Source organism: Capra hircus, chromosome 8, assembly GCF_001704415.2.
Source record: "Capra hircus breed San Clemente chromosome 8, ASM170441v1, whole genome shotgun sequence".
In the NCBI taxonomy this organism is placed as follows: Eukaryota; Metazoa; Chordata; class Mammalia; order Artiodactyla; family Bovidae; genus Capra; species Capra hircus.
In genome coordinates, this window is record NC_030815.1 from 86,255,867 (window position 1) to 86,270,722 (window position 14,856).

Consider the following 14,856-nt stretch of genomic DNA (forward strand, 5'->3'; position numbering starts at 1 on the left):
TTTTACCTGATTAAGAGGTAAGAGAGACACTATAACTTTGAGGGCTAAGAGAGCTAAAGAGCAATGGGATTGGCCTTCAAATCTTAGACTTTTATGCCAATTCTCATCCTAGACATGCTAACAGCCAAGCAGAGATTTACCGTCTAGTGGGGATGGCATCATTTAAACTTCCCCTGGGTCTGTCTGGGAGAACGTGATGCAGGAAGGGAACTTCAAAGGATCTAAGGGGCAGGGAAAGATAAACAGGTGGCTTAGAGGAGAAAGCTGGGTGAGAGGCATGGAGGTATTCCAGAAGTGTCCAAGACCAAGTGACCAGGGTAGACTTCCAGCTCAGTTCAGAGCAGCACAGACTTATTGGTTTTGAATTAGGGTCCAGGTGGACTGTGGCATCTATCTTTTATTTTGTCTTAGTAATTTAAAAAATGTTACAATGGTTTTAGACTTATGGAAAAATCGATAACAGAACCCTGCTCCAAGCTTCTCCTCTTATTAATATGCTACTTTAGTAATGTATATTTGTTATAACCAATGAACCTATACTGACATGTTATTGTCAAGTAAACGCTATACTTTATCTGGATTCCCTTAATTTTTACCTAATGTTCATTTTCTCTTGCAGGATCCAGCCAGGATTCCATATTCCATTTAATCATCATGTGTCCTTAGGTTCCTCTTGGCTGCGACAGGTTCTCAGACTTATTTTTGATTGTTTTGACAGTTTTAAGTATTGGTTAGGTATTTTGGAGAATCTCAATTGGGATTTGTCTGACATTTTAAATCACAATTAGTATGTGGTTATGGGTTTTGGGAGGAAGACCATGGAGGGAAGATGCCATTCTCATTACACCATATCAAGGGTACATATTAATTCTGTCAATATGGCTTACTGCTATTGATTTTAACCTTGATTGTTTGGCTGTTGGTGGGGGGGGGTCTGTCAGGGTTTTCCACTGTAAAATTAGTCTTTCTCTTCCCCTTTCCACACTGTACCCTTTGGAAGAAGTTACTGCATGCAGCGAACATTAAGTAATGCACTCCTTCCTTGAGGGCAAGGTGTCTACACAGATTATTTGAAATTCTTTTGCTTGGGAGATATGTCTCTTCTCTCCCATTTATTTATTTAATCATTAATTTATACCAATAACTATCCAATATTCACGGATATTTATTATATGCTTTGGCTCAAATGGTAAAGCGTCTGCCTGCAATGCGGAAGACCTGGTTTTGATCCCTGGGTCGGGAAGGAGAAGGAAATGGCAACCCACTCCAGTACTTCTGCCTAGAAAATCCCATGGACGGAGGAGCCTGGCAGGCTACAGTCCATGGGCTTGCAAAGAGCTGGACACGACTGAGCAGCTTCACTTTCTTTCTTTCTTTCTTTCTTTCTTGAATTAATTTAGCAGTGGCCACAGGACTGGAAAAGGTCAGTTTTCATTTCAGTCCCAAGAAGGGCAATGCCAAAGGATGTTCAAACTACTGCACAATTGCACTCATTTCACATGCTAGCAAAGAAATGCTCAAAATCCTTCAAGCTAGGCTTCAACCGTATGTGAACTGAAAACTTCTAGATGTACAAGCTAAATTTAGAAAAGGCAGAGGAACCAAACATCAAATTGCCAGCATTTGTTGGATCATAGAAAAAGCAAGGGAATTCCAGAAAAACATCTCCTGCTTCATTGACTATGCTAAAGCCTTTGACTGTGTGTGTGGATCGAAACAAACTGTGGAAAATTCTTAAAGAGATGGGAATACCAGATGCTTTACTTGTCTTCTGAGAAACCTGTATGCAGATCAAGAAGCAACAGTTAGAACTGGACATGAAACAACGGATAGGTTCAAAATTAGGAAAGGAGGACGTCAAGGGTGTATATTGTCACCATGCTTTTTAACTTCTATGCAGAGTACAGCATGCGAAATTCTGGGCTGGATTAATCACAAGCTAGAATCAAGATTGCTGGGAGGAATATCAGTAACGTCAGATATGGCGATGATACTATTCTAATGACAGAAAGTGAAGAGGAACTAAAGAGCCTCTTGATGAAAGCGAAAGAGGAGAGTGAAAAAGCTTGCTTAAAACTCAACATTCAAAAAACTAAGACCATAGACTCTGATTCTATCCCTTCATGGCAGATAGATGGGGAAAAAGTGGAAATGGTGACAGATTTTATTTTCTCGGGTTCCAGAATTATTGTGGATGGTGACTGCAGCCATGAAATTAAAAGACACTTGCTTCTTTGAAGAAAATATATGACAATCCTAGACTGAATATCAAAAAGCAGAGAATCACTTTGCCAACAAAGGTCCATACAGTCAAAGCTATGGTTTTTCCGGGAGTCATGTACGGATGAGAGGTGGACCATAAAGAAGGCTGAGTGCTGAAGAACTGATGCTTAGACCTTGCTTCTGGGAAAGGCTGAGGGCAGGAGGAGAAGGGGGTGACAGAGTTTGAGATATTTGGATGGCATCACCGACTCAGTGGACATGAGTTTGAGCAAACTCCAGGAAATACTGAATGACAGGGAAGGCTGGTGTGCTGCAGTCCATAAGGTTGTAAAGAGTTGGACACAACTTAGCAACTGAACAAAGAAGTAAGCATTAGAAAAATGTCAGAATGTGGAGGAATAAAAAAGACTATTAGATGAGAGCTACCTAGTGGCAAGTTCACAAATACTGTAAAGCAATGATAGTAATTTCTGGAGGAGGAAATGGCAACCCACTCCAGTATTCTTGTCTGGAAAATCCCTTGTCCAGAGGAACCTGGAATCCATAATGTCACAGTCAGACACAACTGGGTGACTAAGCACACAATGACAGTAGTTGTAGTTTTAACAGAATATAGCAACACTAGCCTTACCTTTCTGGAGAAGGCAATGGCACCCCACTCCAGTACTCTGGCCTGGAAAATCCCATGGACGGAGGAGCACAGTAGGCTGCAGTCCATGGGGTCGCGAAGAGTCGGACACGACTGAGCAACTTCACTTTCACTTTTCACTTTCATGTATTGGAGAAGGAAATGGCAACCCACTCCAGTGTTCTTGCCTGGAGCATGCCAGGGACGGGGGAGCCTGGTGGGCTGCCGTCTATGGGGTTGCACAGAGTCGGACACGACTGAAGTGACTTAACAGCAGCAGCAGCCTTACCTTTCTCTTCTAACTAATATTCATTGTTCCCAGAGCACATCTTTTTTCTGAAAAGTAGAAGGAACCAAAAGAAATTAAATTTTACTGGACGCCTTAACATTATTAAGAGGCTGTACAAAACACTGATTAAAAACATGGGGACTGAGGTTATATATATCAGGGTTCCAATTCCAGCTTCATGACTTATTAGCCATAAAGTTTGGTAAGTAACTTAATCTCAGTGTCCTCATCTTCAAAAGGGAATAATAATACCAACTTGGAAGCTTTCTGGCCATTAAATAACATATCTAAAATCTGAAATGGACTAAAAAAGAGGCTGATAAATGGTGGTTAACTTTATCTATTATGATCCCATTTCCCTGTCAAGAGCTTTACATACTTATCCCATCAATCCTATTAAGTGGACATGATCTATTTAAAAAAAAAAACAAAATTTAACTGAGTAAATCTGAAGATCTAATTGGCTTTATAAAAGGATTCACGAATCGAACAGCATCTCATCTGGCAAACAAAGAGCTACTCGGAGAGGTTACACAGCAAAGAAGGTTTTTATAGTAAAGATGGCAGGACAAGGAAAAGACATTATCAGCAAAGAAAAAATAAAATTTCACTGCAGGACAGTAAAAGTTGAGGTGATGCTGGCTCCTCACTGGTTGAGCTGTGGTGTTTTCCATTGGCTTAACTTGTTGGGCAAGAAGGAATTTATTCTTCCTCCCCTGGGGCAGTAAAGTAGTTGTACTTCCTATTTGTGAGTGCAAATTACTTCCTGGGGTAAGTAACTGATTAGCTTCCGGCTGGGGTAATTGACAATGAATGGTAGGGTATGAGAGCTCCCTCCATAGGCCTTTCAGACTGATTTTAGTTGAGATTTCCTTTTATTAACTTCCACACATACTTATGTTATTAATCCTATAAAATGGACATAATCCTTCCCATTCTATAGATGGAGAAATTGAGGTAAAAGAATTTGTGAGGTGAAATAGCTATCATACTAGCTATATTGCAAACGAAGAAATGGAAGCATGGATTATTTAAATAACGCCTGAGTATCTCAAAGCAAAGCAATGTGGAGATAGGATCCAAAGTCATGTCTGTCTGACCTGATATTTGGCAATACTATGTTAATTGTCTGGGGATTCCCTGGTGGTTCAGTGGTAAAGAACTCACCTGCCGATGTGGCAGACACAGGTTTGATCCCTGGGTCAGGAAAATCTCTTGGAGAAACAAATGTCAACCCACTCCAGTATTCTTGCCTGGGAAATCCCCTGGAGAGAGGAGCCTGGAGGGCTACAGTCCATGGGGTCACAAAAGAGTGGTACACAACTTAGTGACCAAATAGCAACAACAAGGTATTAGTTGTCATGGTCATGGTGATATTTGTTATTTGCATTAATTTTTAAGAATCAAATTTTCTTTGCACATGGGGATATCCTCATGACTCTTTTCAATAAGGACCAGAGTCACAACATTTAGGGAAGAAGCAAGTGTTCCCAAATGGTATTTTCTCAACTGGTTCTGTGCTTATCAAAGCCATAGGCCATCCATTATACTTGGATTTCTTTTTAAATTAAATTTATTTATTTAGGCTGTGCTGGGTCTTCATTACTTTACTTTGCATGAGTTTTCGCTAGTTGCAGCGAGCAGAGGCTATTCCTCATTGATGTGCTTGGGCTTTTCATTGCAGTGGCTTCTCTTTTTGTGGAGCACTATCTCCAGGTGCATGGGCTTCAGTAGTTACAGCATGCAAGCTCAGTAGTTGCAGCACATGGGCTCAGTAGTTGAGGCAGATGTGCTCTAGAGTGGGCAGGCTTCAGTAGTTGTGGCTCACGGGCCCTAAAGCACAGGCTCAGTGGTTGTGGCACCCAGGTTTAGTTGCTCCAGTGCATATGGATTCTTTCCAGACCAGGGATCGAACCTGTGTCCCCTGCATTAGCCGCCGGATTCTTATCCACTGTGCCACCAGGGAGGTCCCTACTCCAATTTCTAATATAACACAAACAATCTATGATTAGCCTTCTGCAGTTGTCCTAATCAATCATAAGTATTTTCTGAAATTGTATTATTTCAAATAGTACTGTGTCAGGTGTTCTGTAACTCCTTAAGTTTACAATCTATTGATGAACCAACATAAAGATATCAAAACAATTGGCAACTAATGTAAAAGAACAGTAAAGAGATATTTAATTACCTATTGATTAAATAATATTAAAATTAATATTAAATATTTAAAATTATTTTATAAATAGAAAAATTATAATTTTAATAAATTTTATAAAATATTGAAATTAATATTGAATAAATGTTATACAGTAAATAATTTAAACAGTAAATAATTAAAAGTATTGTGGTAGTTGAACTGTAAATTAAATTCTGAGTTTCTCAGCAGAAGTGAACATGATTATAAGAAAAGGGAAAAGATACCAGGGGAAGCAGTTTTTCCTTGGAAGTTCCTTCCTTCAACTTCACAAGATTGCAAAAGTGTTACTTTATGGGGTCGCAAAGAGTTGGACACGGCTGAGCAACTGAACTGACTGAACTGAACTGAACAGAAGATAGAGTAAAAGATGCCCTCAGTGACATTCTCAGAGCAGACACAAAAATGGAACCCAGTTGGCTTTATCTTTTTACTTTGTATAAAGCTGAAGGTCTAACATAGGAGGCGTGCATGCTAAGTCACTTCAGTTATGTCTGACTCTGCCACCCCATGGACTGTATCTCGCCAGGCTCCTCTGTCCATGGAATTTTTCAGACAAGAATACTGGAGAGGGTTGCCATTTTCTGCTCCAGGATATCTTCCTGACCCAGGGATCACACTCAAGTCTCTTGTTTCTCTTGCATTGGCAGGTGGATTCTTTACCACTGTGCCACCTGGGAAGATCACTTTGATGGGCACCTACATTTTAAGTTGATATTCTGCCTGTCTTGTTGAGGGAAAGGCCTCTGTGCTCTAAATCCCACCTCTGCACAAGGTTGGGCTGAGCCTCTTTGTTAAAATGATGGCACCAGATTACTGGACTCTGGGAAGGGTCGTGCCACCTGCCTGAGTTAGTGGGCTGAGAACCCTTGTTTTTATTGGCTGTTGAACTAAAGAGCCTCTTGATGAAAGTGAAAGAAGAGAGTGAAAAAGTTGGCTTAAAGCTCAGCATTCAGAAAACTAAGATCATGGCATCCAGTCCCATCACTTCATGGCAAATAGATGGGGAAACAGTGGAAACAGGGGCTAACTTTATTTTTCTGGGCTCCAAAATCACTGCAGATGGTGACTGCAGCCATGAAATTAAAAGACACTTACTCCTTGGAAGGTAAGTTATGACCAAACCAACCTACACAGCATATTAAAAAGTAGAGACATTACTTTGCCAACAAAGGTCCATCTAGTCAAGGCTATGGTTTTTCCAGTAGTCATGTATGGATGTTAGAGTTGAACTATAAAGAAAGCTGAGTGCAGAAGAATTGATGCTTCTGAACTGCGTGTTGGAGAAGACTCTTGAGAGTCCCTTGAACTGCAAGGAGATCCAACCAGTCCATCCTTAAAGAGATCAGTCCTGAGTGTTCATTGGAAGGACTGATGTTGAAGCTGAAACTCCAATACTTTGGCCACCTGATGCGGAGAGCAGACTCATCTGAAAAGACCCTGATGGTGGGAAATATTGAGGGCAGGAGGAGAAGGGGACGACGACGATGAGATGGTTGGATGGCATCACCAACCCAATGGACATGAGTTTGAGTGAACTCCGGGAGTTGGTGATGGACAGGGAGGCCTGGTGTACAGCAGTTCCTGTGGTGGCAAAGAGTCGGACACGACTGAGCGACTGAACTGAACTGAACTGAACTTCATGCCCTTCCTGAACTCCCTATGGTACTAATCACCTATGTTTACAGGCACGTTTAACTGATAACCCACGACTCTTACGGGGCTTTCCTGGAGGCTCAGTGGTAAAGAACTTGCCTACAAATGCAGGAGACGCAGGTTTGACCCTTGGATGGGGAAGATTTCCTGGAGAAGGGAATGGCAACCCACTGCAGTACTCTTGCCTGGGAAATCCCATAGACAGAGGAGCCTGTGGGCTACAGACCATGGGGTCGCAGAGAGTTGGACATGACTTAGCGATTAAACAACAATAACAAGACTCTTAACATACATGAGAAAACTGGAGTCTCAAGCAGTGCCGCTACCTTGTCAGCCAAACCTGAGACCAAACGTTTCGGTTTACCTTCGCAGCTAACTCAGGACCCCAGAGAGTGCAGGGAGGGGCTCTCTCCCAGGAATTCTTGTTTCCCTAAAAATATTCCACAGCCTTGGAGAATTACTTTCCCGCTGCCTCGAGTGCACAAGCTAGGACACCTCGTGTCAGACAAGGGAGACCTGAGCGTTTGGCAAGTTCGTCATCGGTGCTGGGCGGGGCGAGGATTCCCGGTCTGAGCCTGTCAGGAGGAGACCCCGGAGGCGTGGCTGGGCGGGGCGAGCGGGGGGGCGGGGCCTGGGCGTGCCCTGCGGCGTGCGCGGGGCTGGCTAGCGCGCGACGGGGGCGGGGCAGCAACTGCGGGCCCACGCCGTAAACAGACAACATGGCGGTGGCGGCTTCCGCGGCACCTGGGGCTTTGGGCACTCTGCAGGCCAGCCGTGCCCGCTTGGTGGCCGCTTGCTGTGCGCGGCTAGGCCCCAGGTGGAGGCTGCCCGGCTCCTGGACGTGCCCGCGGGTCGACTCGACGATATGCGCCCGGGGCTGGACGCCCGCGGCCGGGGGAGCGGCCTGGCAGAGGGGCTACAGCGCAGAGGTGAAGACTGAGGACGAGCTGCGGGTGCGGTACCTGGAGGAGGAGAACCGAGGTGAGGGGTGTGACCCGGGTGACCGTGGGTCCTAGGAAAGGGTCTCAAGGTCGCGTGTTTGGGCTGACGTCAGTGTCTACGGAGAAGCTCGAGGAGGGGTGTCCTCCCTTCCCCCACTCACGCTTTGCAGCTATTTAGTGCTTTCCATGCCTAAAGAGGGCTTCCCTGGTGGCTCAGACGGTAAAGAATCTGCCTGCAATGCGGGAGACCTGGTTCTGTCTGTGGGTTCGATCCCTGAGTTGGGAAGATCCCCCGGAGGAGGGCATGGCAACCCACTCCAGTATTCTTGCCTGGGGAAATCCATGGACAGAGGAGCCTGGCGGGCTACAGTCCTTGGGGTGAAAAAGAATCGGACACGACTGAGCAACTAAGCACATGCCTAAAGATGTACTACGGAGCAGCTTACCTGCAAAAGTAGCCCTTGGCGCCAAAGACAGAAATGCAGCTTACGCTTTCATCTCTAGATGAGCCAAGATTAATAAACCGGTTGAATGATATTTGCTTCCAGATTTCGTTCTTGCTCTGTAATTGCTTTCGGTTAACTCAGCTGTGAAGGGGAGAGTTTTAGAAGCTGCAGTGAAAGTGCACTTTATTATTCTGAGTATTCGTCAGTTTAAAGCTGTTGATCTGAAAAAAAATTTCCTTTTGTTCATTTTATCTTAGAAAGATAGTTTTGTGGACTATTTTCATTTCAGTTAGACAATTTTGAGTATTTTCTTGGTTTTCCAGTTCCTTTGCTAAGCCTGGGGGGTGGGGGACACAATTGGGGATGATATTGATGTTGCCCTTGAGCTCCTTTAGTGGGAGGAGACAGATGCTTTAGCAAAATAATACAGTGGGAGGAAGGGTTATGATCCAGGGTGTGTGCCAGTCGGTAGGAATGCTGTTAAAGCCCAGCTCCTTTCACTTGCCTTGTTGGGAGACGCTAAATGGATCATGAAAGGTGGAAATAGCAGCGTGCCAGAAGGGTAGTCTTCGAATTTTGACATGTAGTTATTGAGCACCGATAATCTGTTAAACAGAAGTGCAAAACCAGTTAAGTCATGTTTGATATCTGTAAGCTCCTAATATATCAAGAGAGATGCTGGTGATTGAAAGATTATGCTAACTTTAAAGGCTTGATGAGAGCAGAAGGTTTTAATACCCGCAAGAGGCATATGATCAACTATATTCGGTGAGATTGGAAGATTCCAGAGGGGAGGTTCTGAGGGTCAAGTTAGGATTTTGCCAGATGCATATTCCGTCCAAGGCATTCCTTGGAATGGAATTTGACATTACTGAGGCAGACTGCTCTGTGCTTCTATTTTCTTGTGTGTAATATAGAAAAAGTAATACTGACTTTGTATGGCTGCTATGGAGATTAGATGGGAGTGTGATATTAATTGCCCACTAAGTATCAATCTAGCTCTCAGTGGGTGCTCTGAAGTATATGATGAGTTATTTCATTTATTTATTATTCCTGACAGAAGAGCATGGCTAAAGCCATGGCATATGAACATGTATGGTGTTCTGGAGAAATGACATAGGGCAAATGTGGTTGTAGTATGGCATGACGGGCAGAATACTGAGAAATTCAACTGGAAAGTAGATTAGTACTGGAGTGACTAGAGCTGTTAATCCTCCCATCTTTTGGGTAAGCTTAGTCTTGTCAGGATTTCAGTTACATTAGGTGTACCAACAGTACATTAGATACAAAAACATTGCAGGTACAGCTAGTAATATGCACCATATTCTGTATTTTTTTAACCTAAATAATGCACCGGAGAAGGCAATGGCAACCCACTCTAGTACTCTTGCCTGGAAAATCCCATGGACGGAGGAGCCTGGTAGGGCTCTGCAGTCCATGGGGTCGCTAAGAGTCTGATGCGACTGAAGCGATTTAGCAGCAGCAGCAGCAAATAATGCACACTGAAAATATATTTTCATAAAATTTCTGAAAAGTCCTTCAGTTAGGTTTCAACTGGATCAAGGGAAAGAAGTCAGAGTATAAATTCAAATGTTTTCAGTCACTTGAAATGTAAAAATCAACTACTAGTAAATACAGTTTTTTAAGAAAATTGACCTGCTTCCTTTCAGGATTTGCCAGGTGACAACTTAGTTTTGTCTAACATTATATAGGCTTTGCTCAATGGCGACCCACTCCAGTACTCTTGCCTGGAAAATACCATGGACGGAGGAGCCTGATAGACTATAGACCATGGGGTCGCTAAGAGTCGGACACGACTGAGCGACTTCACTTTCACTCTTCACTTTCATGCATTTTAGAAGGACATGGCAGTCCACTCCAGTGTTCTTGCCTGGAGAATCCCAGGGACGGAGGGGCCTGGTGGGCTGCCGTCTATGGGTCGCACAGAGTCGGACACGACTGAAGCGACTTAGCAGCAGCAGCAGCTCTGCTGTCAAACCAGCAATAAGCAGTGCAAAGAAAAACAGCATGGCAAGGCTGATGGAAGTGAAGGCGTCTGTGTGGTGTCTTTGCTTCTCATTAGCGGCGAGTCCAAAATTTTGTCCTCTCAGTAGTCTGTAGGCAATATGATGACTCTGCTGGGTCAGAGGAGCCCCAAAGTGCTCTCTGCCCTGTAGGCCTTGTTAGGCTGCGGAAGGTAGATAAGTGCAGAATATATCAGCTCTCATAGGTTTTCTGAGTTCCATATTTGTAATTTGTTGTGGAAGCTCAATTAGACACCAACTTTCTTTAGTCGTTATTTCTTGCATTGTTGTCCAGCCTCCTCAGCGTTTAGAGCAGTGGTACTGGTTATGGTTTACAAAGGTCTCTCCTGGTTTTCTACAGTGGCCTCTTTTATAGGTCTCCAGTCATTCTCCTTCCCAGTTTATTCTTTGCCTTGGTGCTGGAGTTATTTTTTCAGGGCCAAGCAAGAATTGCATCTCTGTTCAGTTAGAAACCTCTAGTGGTCTCTAATGTCTGCAAGCTCTCACAACTGCAGATATTTACGGATCATTCATCTCCTTTCTGCTGCACCTAAGCCTTACCTTTTCCTGCTCCTGTGTCAGTGCTCTGCACACACCTTCTGGAATGACCTGTCTCCTGTCCCTACCAACCTTCTCCCAGTCCAATAGACTTCTACTTGTAATTGTGACCCATTTTAAAAATAGTTTTTTCTGAACTTTGCACCAGCTTCTGGCAGAAAGAGAACAAATAAATGCATAATGCAACTTATTCTTAATACTTGCTCCTTCCTCATGCATTCACATCTTCTGGAGTGTCTTTGTAATCCTTCCACTTTTCTCCATGTTCTTCACCAGCACTATTCTTGTCCAAGCCTGTATCACCTCTCAAGTGGATTGTTGCAGAGTTCAGCTAGCTTGTCTTCCTGCTGCTTTAAAAGGTTGATTCCTTTCATGTTTTTCTCATGTTTCAAAAAATGTATTTTCATATATTTTATGGTGTGTGAATTCTCAGTAAAGTTCTCGATTTAAATAGACATGTATATTTTAAAAATTTTATTGAGATAATTCCCATTATAAAATTACAAACGTACAGTTGTATTTAGCATACTTATAGAGTTATGCAACCATCACCACGATCCAGTTTTAGAACATTTTTATCACTCTAGAAAGAAACCGTGTTTTCTTTAACAGTGATTCCCCATTTTCAGTATTCCCTCTCCCTCCAAACTAAGACCCATTTGTCATCTACTTTCTGTCTCAAAAAGATTTTTTTTCAACAACATATTTTATTTTGGTTTAAAAAATTATTTATTTTTAATTGGAGGATGATTGCTTTACAATATTGTGTTGGTTTCTGCCATGTATCATCATGAATCAGCCATAGGTATATGTATGTCCCCTCTCTCTTGAAACTCCCTCCAACCAATAGATTGTTCTGCTTTGGACATTTCACATAAAGAAATCATATGTGGTTATTTATGGCTTTTTCACTTGGCAATATGCTTTCAAGATTCTCTTATGTTGTGGCATGTATCAGTGCTTCATTTCTTTTTAGGACTGAATAGTATTCCGTTGTTTGGATTTTTTTTTGTCTGTTCGTTATTGATGTACATTTGGATCATTTCCCCTTTTTGGATCTTGTGAACAGTGCTGCTTAGAACATTCGGTATAAATTTTTATGGATACCCTTTTTTATTTCCACTTGGGAGTGCAATTGCTGGATCCTATGGTGATTGTAATTTTATGATTAACATTTTGAGGGACTGCCAGTTTCCCAAAGTGCCTGCAGCATTTTCCATTCCCACCAGCAAAGTGTAAGGGTTCTAATTTCTTCATATCATGACCAGTATTTTGGGTTTTGATTATAGCCACTGTGTGTGGTTTGAAGTGATATCTTAGTGTGGCTTTGATTTGGACTTCCCTAATTGTTAAAGATGTTGAGTATGAGTATCTTTTCATGTGCTTATTGTCCATGTGTATATCTTATTTAGAGAAATGTCTTCTGAAATCCTTTTTAATGGGGTTGTTCTTTTGTTGTTGAATTGTAAGTGTTCTTTATATATTCTGGATACAAGTCCCTATTCAGATATGTAACTTGAATATATTTTCTCATGTTCTCTGGGTTGTCTTTTCATTCTTGTTAATTTTGAAGAACTTAGGTTTTTAATTATGGTGTAGTACAATTTTCATGGACAGAGGAGTCTGGCAGGCTACAGTCCGTGGACTTGCTGGACATAACTTAGCCACTAAACCAACAACCGATCAACAGTTTATTTATTTATTTATTTTTGTTGTTGAATATCAAAAAATCTCTAGAGAATTCTCAGTTTTTTTCAAGAAAGTCAAGTCAACTGAGATTTTGATAGGCATTGCATTGCATAAGTAGATCGATTGGGGAATATTGCATTTATAACAGTGTTAAATTTATCATTCTATGAACATGGAATATCTTCACTCAGCAGTGTTATGTATTTTTTCAGTGTATAAGTCTTGCACGATTTTTGTTAAGTTTATTTCTAACTATTTCATTCTTTTTGGATGTTACTGTAAATGGAATTGTTTTTCTTAGTTTTCAGATTGCTCATTGCTGTTCTACAGTAATACAATTGTTTTTGTATGTTGACCTTATGTCATGCAACTCTGCTGGACTTGCTTATTCTCATAATTTTTAATTGGTTTCTTAAAATTTATGTATATATACAAGATCCATGTCATCTGCACATAGAAGAAATTTTACTTATTCTCTTCCAATGTGAATGCCTGTTATTTCTTTCTCTGTGTAATCTCCTTCCTTGAGCCTCCATTACAGTGTAGAATAAAAGTATCAAGAATAGACATCGAGTCTTTTTCCTGATATGTGGTGAAAGCATTCATTCTTCTACCAAGTATGATATTAGCTGTGGGTTTTTGGTAGATGTCCTTTATCAGGTTGAAGGAACCTCTGGCTATTCATACTTAAGTGTTTTTATCTGGGTGAAAGTAAGTGAAAGTTGCTCAGTCATGTCTGACTCTTTGTGACCCCATGGACTGTACAGTCCATGAAATTTTCCAGGCGAGAATACTGGAGTGGGTAGCTTTTCCCTTCTCCAGGGGATCTTCCCAACCCAGGGATCGAACCCAGGTCTCCCGCATTGCAGGCGGATTCTTTACCAGCTGAGTCACAAGGGAAGCCCAAGCATACTGGCGTAGGTAGCCTATCCCTTCACCAGCAGATCTTCCTGACCCAGGGATCGAACCAGGGTCTCCTGAATTACAGGCGGATTCTTTACCAACTGAAATATGAGGGAAGCCCTTATCTGGTTGAATTTTGTCCAGTTCTTTTTCTGCATCTATTGACATGATTGTATGACTTTTCTTGTTAAGCCTATTATATGATTGATTATGTTAATTGATATTCAGATATTGAACACACACCTGGAATAAATCCCGCTTGATTTTGGGGTGTAATTATTTTTATACATTGCTGCATTTAATTTGATAACAGTTTATTGAGGATTTTTGCTTTTATGTTCATGAAAGATAGTGGTCTTTAGTTTTCCATTCTTGGTATATCTTTGTCTGGATTTGGTATAAGGAAAATGCTTGCTTCATAGAATGAGCAAGGAAGTGCCCCTTCAGCTTTTATTTTCTGGAAGAGATTGTATATCATTGTATGTCATTGTATCTGGAAGAGAAATTATATCATTTTTTCCTTTGAATGTTTTGGTAGAATTACAAGTGAAACCATCTGCACCTGAAGTTTTCTGTTTTGGAAGCTTATTAATTGTTAATTACATTTCTTTAATAGATGTAGGCCTATTTGACTTATCTCTTTCTTGTCCTGGTAGATTGTGCCTTTCAGGAAGTGGGTTTATTTCATATAACTTAGCAAATTTGTTGGCATACAGTTGTTCATAATGCTTCTTTATTATGCTTGCATCAAAGAGATTCAGTAGTGATGAATTTCTTATGTTAGTAGTTTGTATTTTCTTTCAAAAGATTTCTGAAATTAGTAGTTTGTTTTCTTTCTTTCTTTCTCTCTCTCCCATGGAGAGCCTGGCTAGAGGTTTATCAGTTTATTGATCTTTTTAAAGAACTAAGTTTTGATTTGACTGATTTCTTTTCTACTGATTTTCTGTTTTTATGTCATTGATTTCTTCTGATTTTTAATTTTTTCCCAAACTTATGTTAGATTTAATTTGTTGTTTGTTTTCTAGTTTCTTAAGGTGGAAGTGTAGATTTCCATTTCTTAATAAGTGCATCAGTGTTATCAGTTTTCCTCTAAGCATTGCTTTTGCTGTGTCATACATATTTTGAGTTCAGTCGCTCAGTCGTGTCCTACTCTTTGTGATCCCATGAACCACAGCACGCCAGGCCTCCCTGTCCATCACCAACTCCCAGAGTTCACCCAGACTCATGTCCATTGAGTCAGTGATGCCATCCAACCATCTCATCATCTGTTGTCCCTTTCTCCTACCCTCAGTCTTTCCCAGCATC

General features: G+C 41.5%; 1 protein-coding gene across 1 annotated transcript in view; it reads left to right on the forward strand.

The window, feature by feature from the left end:
• Nucleotides 7,661-14,856, forward strand: part of AUH (AU RNA binding methylglutaconyl-CoA hydratase) — a 189,261-nt gene continuing 182,065 nt past the window's right edge. Inside the window, exon 1 of the mRNA XM_005684235.3 lies at nt 7,661-7,971. Coding sequence (XP_005684292.3) covers nt 7,710-7,971 — 262 coding nt within the window. The 5' untranslated portion in view covers nt 7,661-7,709. The remainder of the gene's footprint in view (nt 7,972-14,856) is intronic.